General features: G+C 42.6%; 1 protein-coding gene across 1 annotated transcript in view; it reads right to left on the bottom strand.

Annotated features, from left to right (window-relative positions):
- ITGAV (integrin subunit alpha V) overlaps positions 1 to 4,359 on the bottom strand; it is an 83,758-nt gene extending 79,399 nt beyond the window's left edge. The window contains exon 1 of the mRNA XM_039494681.1: positions 3,973 to 4,359. Within this exon, the coding sequence (XP_039350615.1) occupies positions 3,973 to 4,133 (161 nt within the window). The 5' untranslated portion in view covers positions 4,134 to 4,359. The remainder of the gene's footprint in view (positions 1 to 3,972) is intronic.
- Between the last annotated feature and the right edge of the window lie 11,637 nt (positions 4,360 to 15,996).

Below are 15,996 nucleotides of genomic sequence, written 5' to 3' on the forward strand. Positions count from 1 at the left end.
TGAACCACTGAAGTCAATGAAAGCTTTGCTATTTAGCCACAAGCATGCAGTGGGGATAAAGCGAAGGCTAATTATGCAGTGCGTGACACAGGAAAATTTAGTACACAAGGGACAAGCTTCAAGATTTGTAATCAGCTTTTGGCAGGGGACTAAGGTTTATAACTCGTGCTTCATTCCATTCTTGACGTTAAATTTTCTGGACGTTAAACTTCGCAGCTCCCATTGGTCAGGACCAACGCTCTGGGCTGAGGTAATGCGCAGAGCTTCCTAGTCAGTCCTCTGCCTAGCAGCTGAGCAAAGGGGTGTCACCACTTCCGGGGGAGCCCCCCAGGTAAGCGCCTCACCCCGTCCCGTGCCCCAACCCTCTGCCCTCTCCCACACCCAAACTCTGCTGCTACTGGGAGGGGGAGGCACGAAGCCCGGTAGGGAGCCTGCCAGCCCGCCAACCCGTCGCCCCCAACAACAGCAGGGGCCCGGGCCACATGCCACCACCCACGCGCCCCGAGCACCAGCAAGGGTACTGGGCTGTGCACCGCCGCCCACCAGCACCAGCAGGGGTCCTGGGCCGTGCGCCACCACCTGCGCCCCCCCAGCACCAGTGGGGATCCCTGGCCACCCCCAAACCCTCCAGCACCAGTGAGTGTCCCGGGCCGCCCCCCGCTAAGCAGCCGAGCTGCCCTCCCTCAGCACCCACAGGGGCCCCAGGCAGCCCCCCACCAAGTTTTATTCACTGGTATTTTTAGTAAAAGTCATGGACAGGTCACAGGCTGTGAATTTTTGTTTACTGCCCATGACCTATCCGTGACTTTTACTAAAAATACTTGACACAAAATATAGCCTTAATTATGATCACTGCTTTGTATGTATGCAATCTGGTGCAACTATCATGAAGCTGATATTCCAGAAGTCTCTCTCTTTCACAGCAAATATATACATTTATGAAATATGCAATACAGCTAATGATTCTGCAAACACTTGAACAGGTCCATTGTATAAAATGTAGGGTAGCACATAAAACCTTGATCCTGCAGAGTTATACATGTTCTTAACTTTAAGAGCATTAATAGTGAATAATTTCATTGAACGGGACGTGCTTAAAGTTAAATAGATGGTAAATCTGCAGTATTGAGGCTTAATTTTGTAGGGTAAGCACACAAGATACATATTTTGACTGCATAACAATATAAAAACCACCAAGGAAAAGAATTCCCATACAGGATAGTCATGTGTCTCTCATTTGGCTGGTCATCTGGAAAATGCTTTCACCCTTAGAGTATTGGCAAACAAACACTATAGTAAACCAGGATCTTTGCCAATAAAGCATTAAGAGGTCACTCTGACTCCCATTAAAATCAATGGGAAAATCCCCCATAATTGACTTCAGTGGGAGTTGGATCAGAATACAATAGGAAAGTCTAATTTGTTTACATATTTACTATTCTTACTCAAGATATACAACTAAAGATAATAGTATAAAACTTGCAGAATGAAGACAGCACAAAAGAGTGTTGCAACATTTACAAGTTAAGGCAGGGTGACTTCTACTTAACTGAAGCAACAAAGAATGCAAACAAGGCTGATACTTTACAAAAAGGTGTTACTCAATATTTATACGTTTATAAACAAATTCTAGCTGCTAAAATCAAGAGATGAATAGAAAAATCACCCCGTATGTCAGATATATGCTAATCTTCTACCTCTAAAGTTGATTTTTGAAGGGGTGGGGAGGGCACAAAAAGGGAGAACTATAATGTGTATCCCACCTAAGAAAGATAAATTGTAGTATTATAATTAATCTAAGAGTTGATAGAAGAACTATGGAACACTTTTGTGAATCACAAACTACGTCATTCTGAATCCTTATTTTAAGGTGCCAATTAAAATCAGACTGCAACTTCTTCAAATCTCACACCTTCAAGAAGTGCACATGATCAATAACAATCTCTAGAGCACTTTTGATCCTTTAGAACCCTCAGATACTTCACAAAATTCAGAGATATACCATTGAAATACCTCCACTTTTGCAAAGGACTATAGCAATAAAGTCAAACAGCTTCATACACAACATTGGAGTGGGAAACAGATATGCTGATTCAGTTCATAAAGCAACAAAGAATCCTGTGGCACCTTATAGACTAACAGACGTTTTGCAGCATGAGCTTTCATGGGTGAACTTGCATCCGAAGAAGTGGGTATTCACCCACGAAAGCTCATGCTGCAAAACGTCTGTTAGTCTATAAGGTGCCACAGGATTCTTTGTTGCTTTTACAGATCCAGACTAACACGGCTACCCCTCTGATATCAGTCATAAAGTCATTAGAAAAAAAATCCTATATTTCTGTTAACTGCCAGGGGAGCTACTTGGGCAGATTTTTAAAACAGGATAGTCAGTGTTTTGTATGCAACAATGCAAATACAAACCCATGCCTAGATTTGCATACATAATATTTACCATGATTATGACAGTCATAGAATCATAGAATCTCAGGGTTAGAAGGGACCTCAGGAGGTCATCTAGTCCAACTCCCTGCTCAAAGCAGGACCAAACCCAACTAAATCATCCCAGCCAGGGCTTTGTCAAGCCTGACCTTAAAAACCTCTAAGGAAGGAGATTCCACCACCTCCCTAGGTAACCCATTCCAGTGCTTCACCACCCTACTAGTGAAAACGTTTTTCCTAATGTCCAACCTAAACCTCCCCCTCTGCAACTTGAGACCATTACTCCTTGTTCTGTCTTGCAATACTGTTAAGAAAATTTTCCAGTCCAAGCACAAAGTCTATGCCCCTGCCCTTAACTATGATGAGTAAGAAAAACTATATATTTTGCACACCAGTTTTAAAACAAAAGGGATCTATCCTATGTTTGCAGGGAGTAGAATTTTGTATATCCAGGTTGTGCACACAATCATGGTAACTGTGTACGCATATGCAGACACACATAAAAGGATCTGGTTTAAAAAATGGCCCTTAGTGCCCAGGCAGTACAATTTTTAAGGTCTCATTCAAAAGCCAAGTCTATAGATTGAACTGCACAAGATTCAGTTTGGGCCTAAGGAAATAAAATGACTTCCACTGATTTCAAGTGGGCTCTAGATCAGTATACCCTGGAAGAATGAAGGGATGATCCCCTCCACCTGAGATTTAAACCTATTGTTTCAGGGCATCTATATATTTAAATCCTCAATGTTAGGCCATTTAGCCACTCCCCTCGAAGCAAACAGGCCTGCACTAATGCCTGCCACCGGTTTTCTTCTGAAAGGCTTAATACAGAGAACTTGGTTGATTTTCTCCTAAATAAAAAATAAGCTACAGTAGCCATTTAAATGCCTAGGTAGCCTCCTTTTAGCTTGGTCTTTATTACTATTCTGTGGACTTCTGAATTACTTTTCTGGCTGACAAAGTTCTTTGACACAATTTGCCACAGGTGATAATGGATCAGAGTTTCAAAAGCAGAGTTTCTTTCAGCCACCCAGTTGTATGACTTCCACAGCCACTCACACAACGCCCTCACTCTTTCATAGAAAGCGACCCTCAACATTGTACGCTTGGGATGCATCCGGTCAATCTCAAAACCGCAGCGCAAGCAGGGGGTGGGTGGGAGAGCGGAGAGTGCCAGAAAAGCAATCAAGTGTCTAGAGACCCGAGCTACAGTAGAACAGGATGTTCGCCCGCTTCGGGGGACAGGGGAAGAGGATGGGATGGGAGGCTTTGTTCATTTCACAATTCTCCCGGCCCTTTACGGCTCCACCAAAGGTGACCAGATCATGTCCTGATTTGATAGTCACAGTCCCGATAGTCGGGGCTTTGTCTTATATAGGCGCCTATTAACTCCCTACCCCCGTCCTGATTTTTCACACTTGCTCTCACGCTGCCACCGGGGCCACAGCCCCTCTGGGGACTCACACGGCCCTGGAGCCGCCAAGGGGGACCCAGGTTACAACACCCCCGCCCGCCGGGCTGGCAGCTACGTACGAGGAGGAGTCTGGCGCGAAGAAATCCACAGCGAAGCCGAAGTAACTCCCCTCCGAGCCGGAGTAAACAGCCGGGCCGTCCGCGTCCAGATTGAAGGCGCCGCCGAGCGCCAGCCAGCGGCCCAGGAGCAGCAGCAGCAGCAGCAGGCGGAGGCGAGCCATGGCCGGTGCCCAGGCGCCTGGCAATGCCCAGCGGGTGCCCCAGCAGCCCGAAGCGGAGGGACGCCTGGCAGTGCCCGCTGCCGGCAGGGACCAGCTGCCCGGGGCGAGGCGCGGCGCGGGGCGGGGCGGCGCAGGGCTTCCCGGCCGGGCGGGTCGCTTCCTTTTCGGTCGTGTTCCCGGAGCGGCGCTTCCCTGCGACTGGGGCTGGCGAGAACCCGCCGCGGCCTCCGCCTCTCCCCGGCGGCTGACGCGCCGCCCCACGCCGGGAGGGGGAAGCCGCGTCCTGGGGCGCTGGGGCCGGGGGGCGGAGCGTCCGTTCCGGGGGCGGCGCCGGCCATGGGGCGGGTGCTCGCTTCCCTCCAGGCCTGTCACCGCCGGTCCGGGCACCGGCCGGGCTGCCCCAGCGCTGAGTGCCAGGCCCCGGGCGCCAGGGGGTCCGAGCGGCTCCCAGCGGCAGCGCCCGAGTGCCGGGGTCTGCGCGGCCCGGGGAACCGCTTAGCCGCAGGGGCCGGTCCCCGCCCCCGCCCCCGGAGATGGGGTGTTTGTCCGCCTCGGGACACTTAGGCTTAAGGTTGCCAGCGACTCTAAGCTGAAAAAAACCGGGACTTCGAGGATGCTCCTGAGCCCAGAAATCTAGACAGCGGCAGAGTGTGCTGAGCACCCTTGCCGATTTCCCAGGGCCGCTGCCTCAGAAAAAGGGAGGCTTCTGGGCAAACATGAGCAGAAAAATTGACTCTACTTAGTCAATTGCAACTGGAGAGTCAGGGAAATGATGACAGCACAAAATCCCTAAAACAGAACTGAGAGAAGAAGAGATTTTTTTTTTCTACAAAAACAAAGAGTGTACCTTAAAAGCTTCTTGGAACAGGGACTGTGTTTTCATTCTCCCAGACTGAAATCATGGCTCTGTTGAAGTCAGTGGTAAAATGCTGGTTAACTTCAATGAGCCAGGATTTCATCTTGTGTTTCTGTGGACAAATGCAAAATCATCATAATTAAGGGGTTTTATTTTCCTAACACATTTATTCTAACCCAAAAGGTGGAATGTTTTGGAAAGTTTGCTGAAGTTATAAGGCTATTTTTGAGTAATTTCAGGGTGGAAAGAAAATATATTTGGTGCAGATTAAGAACTCAGATTTCTTAGTTTTAAAGTTTAATTCGTCATACACTTAATCTTTAATGAGGTCAAGTGCCTCAACATTATTTAGAAACATCTGAGACTACAGATAAGGGAGAACTGGTTGACATTATATGATTGGACTTTCAAAAAGCCTGTGATGAATTCCCTCACAAGAAGCTATTAAGGAAAGAAAGTAGGGGAGGGAAAGTGCTTTCATGTATTACAATCTCGCTACAGGGACAAAAGCAGAGTCAGAATAAGTGGTCAGCTTTCAGAATGGCAAAAGGTTCAGAGTAGAGTGCCCTAGAGTTCAATAGTGGGATCGTGTTGTTCAATGTTATTTAGGGGGAAGTTGTATGGTCTGTGTTATGCAAAAAGTGAGATTAGGTGATTGGTCCCTTCTGGCCATAGAATCTATTAATATAGTTGTCAGTGATCTCAGGAAAAGGTTTAAGTGGTGAGGCCCACAGATTGGAGACTGCACAAAATTTAGATTAGTCCAGACAAGAGAAGAGTCTGGGGAGCTTCAGAACACTAGGAGAATGGGCAACATGATGGCAGATGAAATTCAAGCAAAGTAATAAACATTGGAAGACATAATTTGGAATTATCCATACACTGTGATTGGTTCAAAATTAACTTTCATCCCTCAGGGGAAAAAGGCCTAAATCCCGTTATGGACACTCAATGAAAACCTCTGCTCAATGTAGAGTAATGTTCAAAACTCTTAAATAAAATGTTGGTTGCATACAAAATGGGATAAAGTACTGAAAATGTTATGCTATTATAGCAATCAGTTGTACACCTTCACCTGGAATACTGTCTTCAGTGCTAGTTACTTGCTGAAAAAGAAAATACTGGCAATAAAAGAAGTTCAGAGACAGATGAATGTGGTAGGGAGATACCTAGAGGCAGAGAGAGACTTTCAAATGGAGGAGAGATAGAAAAGGCTGGAGCTGTTTAGTTCAGAGAGGAGGTAAATAAGCGAGGGAATGATAAAGGTACATAAGATAATGACGGGTATAGACGTGGTAAAATGAGTGTCAAGTATGGCTTTTCTCATGATGCTGAACAAAGGAGACGTTGAATTAAACAGCAAGGCAACAAAATTGAAAATTGATTAAAAAAATCAATGTATAGTTAACCTGTGGAACTCACTGTCACAAGGCCAACAGTTTTGCAGACTCCAAATAGGAATACAGTTACATTAGTTAACAAGTTGGCATCCTTTCGTCTGCAAGAGATGGTGGAAATTGCAGCCTATGAGCTAGATGGTTTGCAATGTCTCATGTGACTGAATAGGCCAATCAAATTTGCATGATCTTTGGCAGTTATTGCAAATGTATGTATCTTGGTTGGGAGCTGCTTGCTTCCTATGGGCTCTTTTCTCCTCAAACTGTAGGAGCCAGCTCCTATCATGAACTTAGATACCCTGATGGAGATGATAGTGCCACTTGTTATGATCACTAGCCATGATTTCCCATTGGTCAGGATCAATTCCAAATTTAGACAGGTTTGAATAAACAGTATCTGAATCAAGGTTCAGAAGAAACATGTTGTTTCAGAACTGTCAGAGTTTCGGGCACTTTCCTTTAAAGCATCTGGTACATACCACTGGCAGAGATGGGGGGTCAGGGACGGTGTGGGTAATGCACACAGCTACTGAACTAGATGGAGCTTGGGTCTGAGCCAAGTAAAAGCAAAACGAATGACAGCAAATAATAAAGGCTGCACGCAATATATTAGAGATACCAGGTAGTTAGATATTAAGATATCTTAATAGATACATTTCTGATTTAAGGTCAGATGCAGAGTTCTGGGAATCCCTTTTAAAAAGAGGGAATCAGCAAGGAAATAAGTGTATGAAATACACTTGAAGATGGGGAGATTTCTATTAGCAGACAGCTCTTTAATCTAGCAAAAACATAAGATCCAATGCCTGGAAGCTGAAGCTAGAAATAATGCACATATTTTTAACAGTGAGAGTAAGTAACCATTGGGACAACCTGCCAAGGGATATGATGAATTCTCCATCACTAAGGGCTTGTCTACACTACTGCCTGAGGTCGATCTAAGATACGCAACTTCAGTGCAGTAAGTTGACAGCTGATGCTCTCCCATCAACTCTGTTTGCACTCCTTGTTCTGGTGGAGTACTGGAGTTGACAGGAGAATGCTCAGTGGTTGATTTATCGTGTCTGTACTAGATGTGATAAATCAACCCCCGCTGAATCGATCGCTGCCCGCCGATCCAGCAAGTAGTGTAGAAAAGCCCTAAGTATTTAAATCAAGATTAGATGTATTTGTAAAAGATGTTCTTGAGCTTGATAAAGGAATCACTTGGTGAAATTCTGTGGCCTGTGTTTTATAAAAGATCAGATTGAGTGATCATAGTGTTCCCTTTTGGCTTTAAAATCTGTTAAGTGACTAAGTGGAACTGCGGGTGCTCATCACCTCTGAAAATCAAGTGCAAGATGCCTGAAGTTGGGGTTCAAAAAAGGGAGGTACCCAAAATTAGAAATTGCTTTTAAACATGTATTCTGTGATTCTGGGAGGGCAATCAGCATCTATAAGGATTAGACTCTTTTTTTTTTTTTGAATGGAAAACACATTCAATAGGAAATCATTCTTAAAAGTGCTAAATTTTTAAAGTGCTGTTTAAAAGAACTACGATTAATCTATCCACCAGTGTTCCTGAACAAAATCCCTTTCAAAGGAGACATTTTAATGATATATCTTTTGATGAAAAGGCTTAATCCATATCTAATCAAATTAAGGTATTAATATTTAATAGAGTCCTCTATTCTAACAAGATTTGTCTTACTTTTCCTGTAAGATCTTAATCCTCTTAAGACCCTTTCACAAACAAAGGGAATATGATCTTTTATCCACAACCACAGTAATGAATCACATTTTAGGATTAGAATCAGAGTTTCCTGTTTTCTATCCAATATGATATCACAGTCTTCTCTTTTCTGTCCCAGATAGTTCTCAACAACTCAAATTCATTGATCTCTGTAGTCTTTAGGGCACAAGCTAATAAGAACAAACTATATAAGGGTTCCATTGATTATCAGTATTGGAGATGGAGACCTCATCTAGCACTAGATTAAAATCTAACAGAGAAAGGCACCTTAACTTTAAAAGGCCTAACATAATATTTATCTCTGGATATAATATAATTACATTATTGTTGATTATATACAATATAAATTAAGTCAGTCTGAAGTCAACAAAAGATTACCCAGATTATGGTAGACTAAAAAGGGAAGATCAAGATAATGGTAACCTTTAGGAAAGTTTCTGAATCTATTTTGGATTTAATAAATATGGAGAATTACTATTAAAAGCATAGTAATTCTGCATATGTAAAATCGCAGGGCGGGTTCTGACCTTGCTTACACAGTGTAACAGAGCAGAATTTGAGGCGTAGTTTTGAGTAAATTTGGAAGGTTTGTCAATAAAAAAGCTAATAAATTATGAAGACACAAGGCAGTGCTGTTTCTCACATACACTGATCTTATGCAATATGAGCAGCAAAAGAGGGGGAAAAGAAGAAAAGTTTAAACATAAAACTTTCTTACCCCTGAATTGTTTTTTCCAAAACAGAAATACTAGGCTGCTTTTTACATACATAGAAATTGACTGATAATCTGTCCAGTGGGCCATTTATTCATTTAAACATACTAATATGGTTATGTTGGTTTGAGAAATGCTCCTATGCCTTGTCTAATTATTCTTTCCATTCACTATAGCTGGGAAACTTGGGATTGATTTGATATGCACTATAGGGGAAGGATGAAAATGAGGGTTAGAGGAAAGGTCAAAAATGGGGGATTGAGCTGCCTGTGGGGTACTATGCTATACCTACTTTCTCTGCTGGACCCATCAGTGTCTGCAGAAACTAAATTTCATTTTGTTTCTAGTCCTTGTAGCGGAGAGGATAAATGGACACTGACACACGGCTGAGTCCTCACATAAACAAAACCAAACAAGGGCCAAGAGTATATCCAGGTGAGTTTTTTCTGCAGAAAATATCCTATGACAATGGGAGAAGTATAGACTGCCTCTTCCATTCACCTCGCTCAAAAACAATTGAAGAGATTTTGCCTTAACTTTAATTTAAAATAATCATTTTGCTGATACTCCCCCTGCATCATGTCATGTTATATATAACTCACACTGTAAAACTCTCAAAGCAGGAATTGTGTATTCCACGTAGGCAGTAATATATCTGAAATGCCATGCATGCCTATTGTGTTAAATATAATTTTAAATCACAATCCTTATAAATAATAAGCAATATTGTTTTAGTTAAATAACAAAGCCAGCATCCCAGCCAAGAAAATACTGCCTTTAATAACTAGAGTATGTGATATATCCACAAACGGGAATTATATAGTTAAACTGAAAAGATAAGGTCCCTAAATCCAATAAGAAATACTGTACATTATATTCATAAATACTTTATACTTATCCAGAAGTTTTCATCTGATAATCTGAAAATGCTTTATTACTACAGCTAGCTGAACATTTTTCTATCAAAACTTTTTTGACAGAAAACTGGGTTTTCACTTACATTATTTTTTTGTTTTGCAGAAAGTGTCTACTTCCTTAAAAATCTTTCAATATTTTGTGAGGGTTTTTTTTAAAGTGTTTTTTTTCACACCCCTGAGTAACATAAATTATGCTGACATAAGCTGTAGTGTAGACATAGCTTTAATAATTTCAGTTACTACACCTGTCCTTAAGCTCCTCTGGCAATTTTCCTGCTTTAAAAAAAAATGTTCTCTTCCCTGCTGTGGATGTGTAAAAAACATAAACAAGATGAGGTCAGCTAAGTGACTGACTATAGAGGATAAACAGTCAATTGACACAAAGAGCTGGCAAATGTGCAACATAAACAAGCTCAGAAACAGAAAAATGCTTTAATCTCTTGGTTATAGACAGGTTAGGTGTTACTTACAGCATGAGTAGATAAACAGAAAGAGAACAGGGCGGGGGGGGGGGGGGGTAATTGACAGTGTCCCTTTAAAATTATATCCAAATCACTGAAAAATGCTTTATTTTCAAAGTATCAGAGCTGCTGTGTCAATTATAAGTTTTAGTGGTGACTCTTCCTGCTTTGCTGTCCAGCGTTATCTTCCATTGTCTGTTAAGAGAATTCATTAAGAGAAAAGGTATGTGAAAATATCACACGCTGGGTTCCTTATCACTGGGGTTATTTATCTTGCTTCTTCAAACAATTTCCCCTCTGCTCTTTCCTTCACTACTGTTTCACATACATATCTCTTCTCATTTTATCTTGAGCTGTACCAAAGGGAGTAAGGTAATAAAGCCTGTCATTTTCCTGACTCAGCAGACAGCCTCCCACTCTTCTCCCACCAAGTTTAGTCACTGATCCAGCTAAGCGGAAGTCATGGAGTCATTAATGTCTGGCTTAATTCAGAGCACAATCAGAGTCAGTAAGTCTAGACAGTTTCAGGGTGTAGCCACATCTCCTATTATGGCATTATTACCCCCACATCCAGCCCAGGTAGAGCTGGAAAGTGAAGGGGATTTGGGTCATATTTGGTTCTCTGCTGATGTCTTTTTAACTGTTGCACCACGGTGTGTCCTGATCAAAGCCAGCTTGCTCTGCATTAATGAGGAAGAAGAGTATTTTGTGTTGTTCAAAAGTTTAATTAATCTCTCTGTTTATTGCTTGCACTGAGTAATTAGGTCTGAGAGAGCGATAAGATGGATTGCTGTCTGAATACACAAGAATGGGTTTGTTAATATTTACAAGCAAAAACACCATCTCACCAGGCATGGAGATGTCATTGTGGGGGAGGAGGGGCAGGGTTTCCTGCTTTCTCAGTGTTCCAGCATAACTATAAACTGAAGCCTGTAAAATCATGTTTCAGACAGTGAACAATCAAAGTATGTGCTTATGTGTTTGCTCTCCTCTTATCTCCACTGTTAGATTTGCAGTTACTGACTAGGATGCTTGGTGATAAAAGCCAACAATTAAAGAGTGGATGGTTGGACTGGCTCCATTTTTTAGAAATGCTAGGGATGGGGTTGTGGAGAAAGACAGGATTAATTTAAAATTAATCTAGCCTCTTTTAGGGTTTTACGGTCTAGGGATAAACTCTGCCCCCTATTGGGATCTGCTAACTCTGGATCTAGTCTTGCAAGCCTCTATTTGTCTGAATAGTTATTACAGGAGGACTGCCAGGGGAGTCAACAGGACTACTCACATGAATAAAACTTTGCAGGATCAGACCCTAAGAGAGATCTGGGTTCCAGTCTTGGATCTACCACAAACTTCTCATGTGCTCTTGGACAAGTCACTTCCCTCTTTCTGTGCCTCAATCTCCCATCAGAAAATATCATCCCCATTTTACATTCTTCCACTCTGTATCTGTCTTGTCTATTTATTTCCCTTCACCATGCATTGCTGCAATGGTGAAAGGAAATAAAGGTGTGCTCTATTGTGACCAGGTCAACAGTAGCAAGGATGGGAGTACACAGACTTCTAGCTAGTTGGAGATGGTGGGAAATGTTTCTCGAGCACACTAATATTTGCAGGCCCAGCTTCATCCCAGATGAATTGCAGACTATCTTGACAATCTGTAGGCGTGCATCCCCAGTGCTGGCTGTGGACAAATACATTTACAAGCTTTTCTAAACTTGCCAAAGAAAGGAAGATTAGATAGTGGGTAATAGCTTAATCGGTGTCATTGAGGGATGGTTTCTTCAGGGTTAGTCTGCCATTGTAGTCTTTAAAGCAGGAAGAAGGATGTACAAAAGAAGCATTAGCAATCTCAGTTGGAAGATATCTTGGTTGTTCATTACTCTTCTTTACTAATCAAGAAGGCCAGGGGTCTGATTCATAAGTGTTGAGTCATGACTCCGTTAGAGTGTCCCACATGTTTTGAGTGGGATGAATTCATGGAGTGAAGGAGGGCTGAGCTCATGGGTTCCAGTACCATGCTGCCTGAGAAGCCCTTACAGACATGGACAGTGTCCTTAGTGAAGAAAGATATCAGCATGAGCAATGGGTAGATTATGTTGGAGACTGTAAGCACATGGGGTTAGTGAAATCACTCACCACTCTGAATATTTCTACTGGGCATGGTTTGGTGCATTAATGGAGGTGAGCCGCAGTGATCTCTTGGCCTGAAATACAAGCTTTGGATAGGCCTGGAAACAGGCTTTTCTTTTGGTGTGTTTTTGCTTTTGATTTCCACCATTGTCACTTGAACTTCTGCCCATCTCATTTGCTGGTGCAGGACATCTGTGAATCATAGGAATCTGTGAGAGCAATGGGTAGGGGTGCGGGGGAAGACTCTGGGACCACTCTGTCTATGCTTCTGGTTAGCATGTGATGAGTCTTACCAGATCTGCAGTGCCTCATTCAGTTGTTGGACTGACGATGCCCTCAAGGATGTTTTACAAATTGGTGGGACCCAAAAGCCTTAGGGATTGAACCATGATTATGTGGCTTTCATGCAGTATAGAAGTTGCCAAGACCCCTGCCTGAAAAATGCAATAGTCCAGTCAGGACAATGGCTGGATGAAGATGTACTTTGAGTCAAAATTTAGCCCAAAGATCACGCCTAAGATATGGCTGGCTAAATAGGTTAGGCCAGAAACAACCTGAAAGAGTCTTGAGGAAGAAAAAGGAAGTGAGTTCCAAAACATGTCTGTGTTTGGATTTAATTCCTTGAGTATTGTTAGTAACATTACTTCAGTATAAGACAATGACATTTTCCTCCCATGATTCTTTGCCTTCTGTAGAGGATAAGTTACTCATCCGAGTTTTAGTTCCAGGACCTCACACAGTCAGAATAAGAAACAATTCCACTGCCTTTAAAAATCGACTCATATTTCCTTGGTTTGGCCAGAATTAAGTCCTCATAACTCATGCCTTTTACTAAACATTCATTCTGAATAGCAGTCCTGCAAACTTGAAAAACAAATATAATCCATATAGGCATTAATTGCTCATATATATTTTTTTAAAAGAATTAATAAAGATTTTTTTCTCCATTAGAGGAACAGCAGGGAAGGTTGATGGGCCTAGGCCAGGCTCCCTACCTGGCTACTGAGCTCCACACGCTGCCTCCGCTCCGCCCCAAGCTCTGGTTCTGCAGCTCCAATTGGCTGGGAACTGTGGCCAATGGGAGTTATGGGGGCAGTGCCTGCCGGAAGAGGCAGCACAAGAAGCTAGGAGCTGAGAGAGGGGAGCCCCCCACCCAGGTAAGCACTGCACCACACCCCAATCCCCAGCCCTGAGCCCTCCCACGCCCAAACTCCTGCTGCTGGGGGGTGTGGGGGCTCAGGCAGCCCCAGGGCCAGGCACATCAGCTGCTGCAGAAGTCATGGAGAGTCACGGAATAATCCGTGACTTCCATGAGCTCTGTGACAAACAAGGAGCCTTATTTATGATGATCAGTGTGACATAAGCTTTCATCAGAGACTTACATGGCATTCTTTGGCAGACTTCTATGTAGATATCAGATCCAGGGGATTCCTGTAACCCTTACCTCTATTCCCCCTGGGTCACACACATATCCTAGCTCATCTTGTCACCTTGAACATCCCCCGCCGCTCCCTCAGTATCTCCCCTGATGACTGCTGTTTCTCTGTTGTCCATCTTCATACAACCCTACATTCTGACCCTCTGTCAGGGCCAGTAATAATACGAAGGAGCCTAGAGAGATTAGCAGCTTGGGACAATACACAACATGAGATGAAATTTAGAAAATGTAAAGATACTATCTCGGGGGAAATAATTTGAAACATACATCATTCAGTGTCAGTAGGAAACTTTGGAAGCAGCAATATTAATTACCGCATATTCTGTTATCAGCCAAAAAGAAATAAGATTCCCCTTCCATGCAGCCAAAGTGTATATGCATATGAAATAAGAAAGGGCTTGATGCTGGAAGTTCTCCATACATGGAAATCTACTCAAGTCAGTGGGAGAACTGAAGGCTCTTTGGATTATGCCCTTTCTTATTTCTTTTGGTGCATAAAAGTGTATCCACTAACTGGCATCACAACTGTTTTCCACTACACGGATATCACCATTATTCTTTTCAATTATATATATATATATATAATATATATATAATTGAAAAGAATAATGGTGATTATTATATATTATTATATAATTATATTATTATATATATCACCTTTCCCTGTGTTTTCTTACTGCATACAACACATCTCTGCCGCATCCTTCTGACTTGAGGCATCTGATCCTTCAAAGTGTGATCTCTTAATTACACACCAGAAAGAGTAATAAAAGTTTAATACACATCGATATGGTTATCCATTGTGTAATGATTGCATATTGCTTAGCATGTATAGATATAGCCAAAAGGGCAAGTACAACTAGCTGACTTCCAAATGCAGCAGTTATTCAAACTAGGCAATGTAAGTTAGAGAGGTGTCTGAAAAACAAAATACTAGTTTTCTATGTGAATGCTGCATAAGAGTGACAGTTCTGAAAATTACAGCCATTCCTGATTAGACACTCAAGGCTGCATTGCCATTCATTTGTTTGGACTGGAATCTTGGGGTTTCAAAGGAGAGCTGCCCTTGTTTAGGTACACATCTGTGTCCTGGTCATGAGACATCTGAGGCTGATGGAAAGCATGGGAGGATTGGTAATGTGATTCAGAGTCTCATGAAGCTACACGGTGTTACACGTGGCTGCTTGATGGCCTTCGATGCACTCTTTATGGACAAGTGGCCAGGGCTTAAAGAAACCCACAAAATTGACCCCCTCAGTGGCAGAAGAAAAGCCAAGGATTAAACAGGAATGGAGAGGAAACAAAACTGCCGCTCCCACATGGCTGGTTCCTCCAGAGAAAGGTTGAGGCAGATGACTGGAGCAGTGAGAGGGAAAGATTGCACTGCACCTGCCTGCAGCACTCCTGTTCAGAGGGTACAAAAATGACTTCAACCTTCTGAGCTGTCTCTAAGGACTCAATTCACTCTGTTATAAAAGACTGGTGTAGTAAATGCAGTTTCACAATTTTTAGTGGTCAGGGAATGGCAGGAATGGTTTGGCTGAGATTCCAAAATAACCACAAGAGATAATAACAGTAGGTAGGTTTTATATAGTGCTTTGTATTAGTAGATTTCAGAGCACTCTAAAAAGTTCAATATCATCCCCATTTTACAGATGGGGAAACAGAGGCACAGAGAAAGGACGTGACTTGCGCAAGGGCATGCAGCAAGCCAGTGACAGGGCTGGAAAGAGAACTTTTGTCTTCCAAGTCTCAGTCCAGTGCTCTAGCCACTTCGCCTCACTGCCTCTCGCTACCTTGATATGCACTGAAACTGATGGAAGGGGGCATTAAAATGTCTATACAGTTTTATTTCAGTAGATCCATGGAGCCTCTGCATAATCGGTTATTTTTAGAACACCTGTACCTGAACCTTCTGATGTACAAGGGAATCAGATTTTCTCACTTGTGAATTTCCTGGTCTGTGGTTGGGGTGACGGGCATGAATGATGATGAATGCACTTAAAATGATCACTTCTAAAAGTTCACTAGTAGCTCAAGATAGGCATAGCAGCTGTCTGCATAGAAGTGCAGAACACGTGGCTAAGAGTGTGTTTCCTAATACATTGTTTCTAAGCTTAATTATTACCTTGTAACCAAAATCTCGAATACATTGCACGGGCTTAGCTACTTTTAAGAAATTGGAACAAAGAAATAATAGAGCTACTGTAGTAGAA

This window comes from Mauremys reevesii, linkage group 11 (assembly GCF_016161935.1).
Source record: "Mauremys reevesii isolate NIE-2019 linkage group 11, ASM1616193v1, whole genome shotgun sequence".
Taxonomy (NCBI): domain Eukaryota; kingdom Metazoa; phylum Chordata; order Testudines; family Geoemydidae; genus Mauremys; species Mauremys reevesii.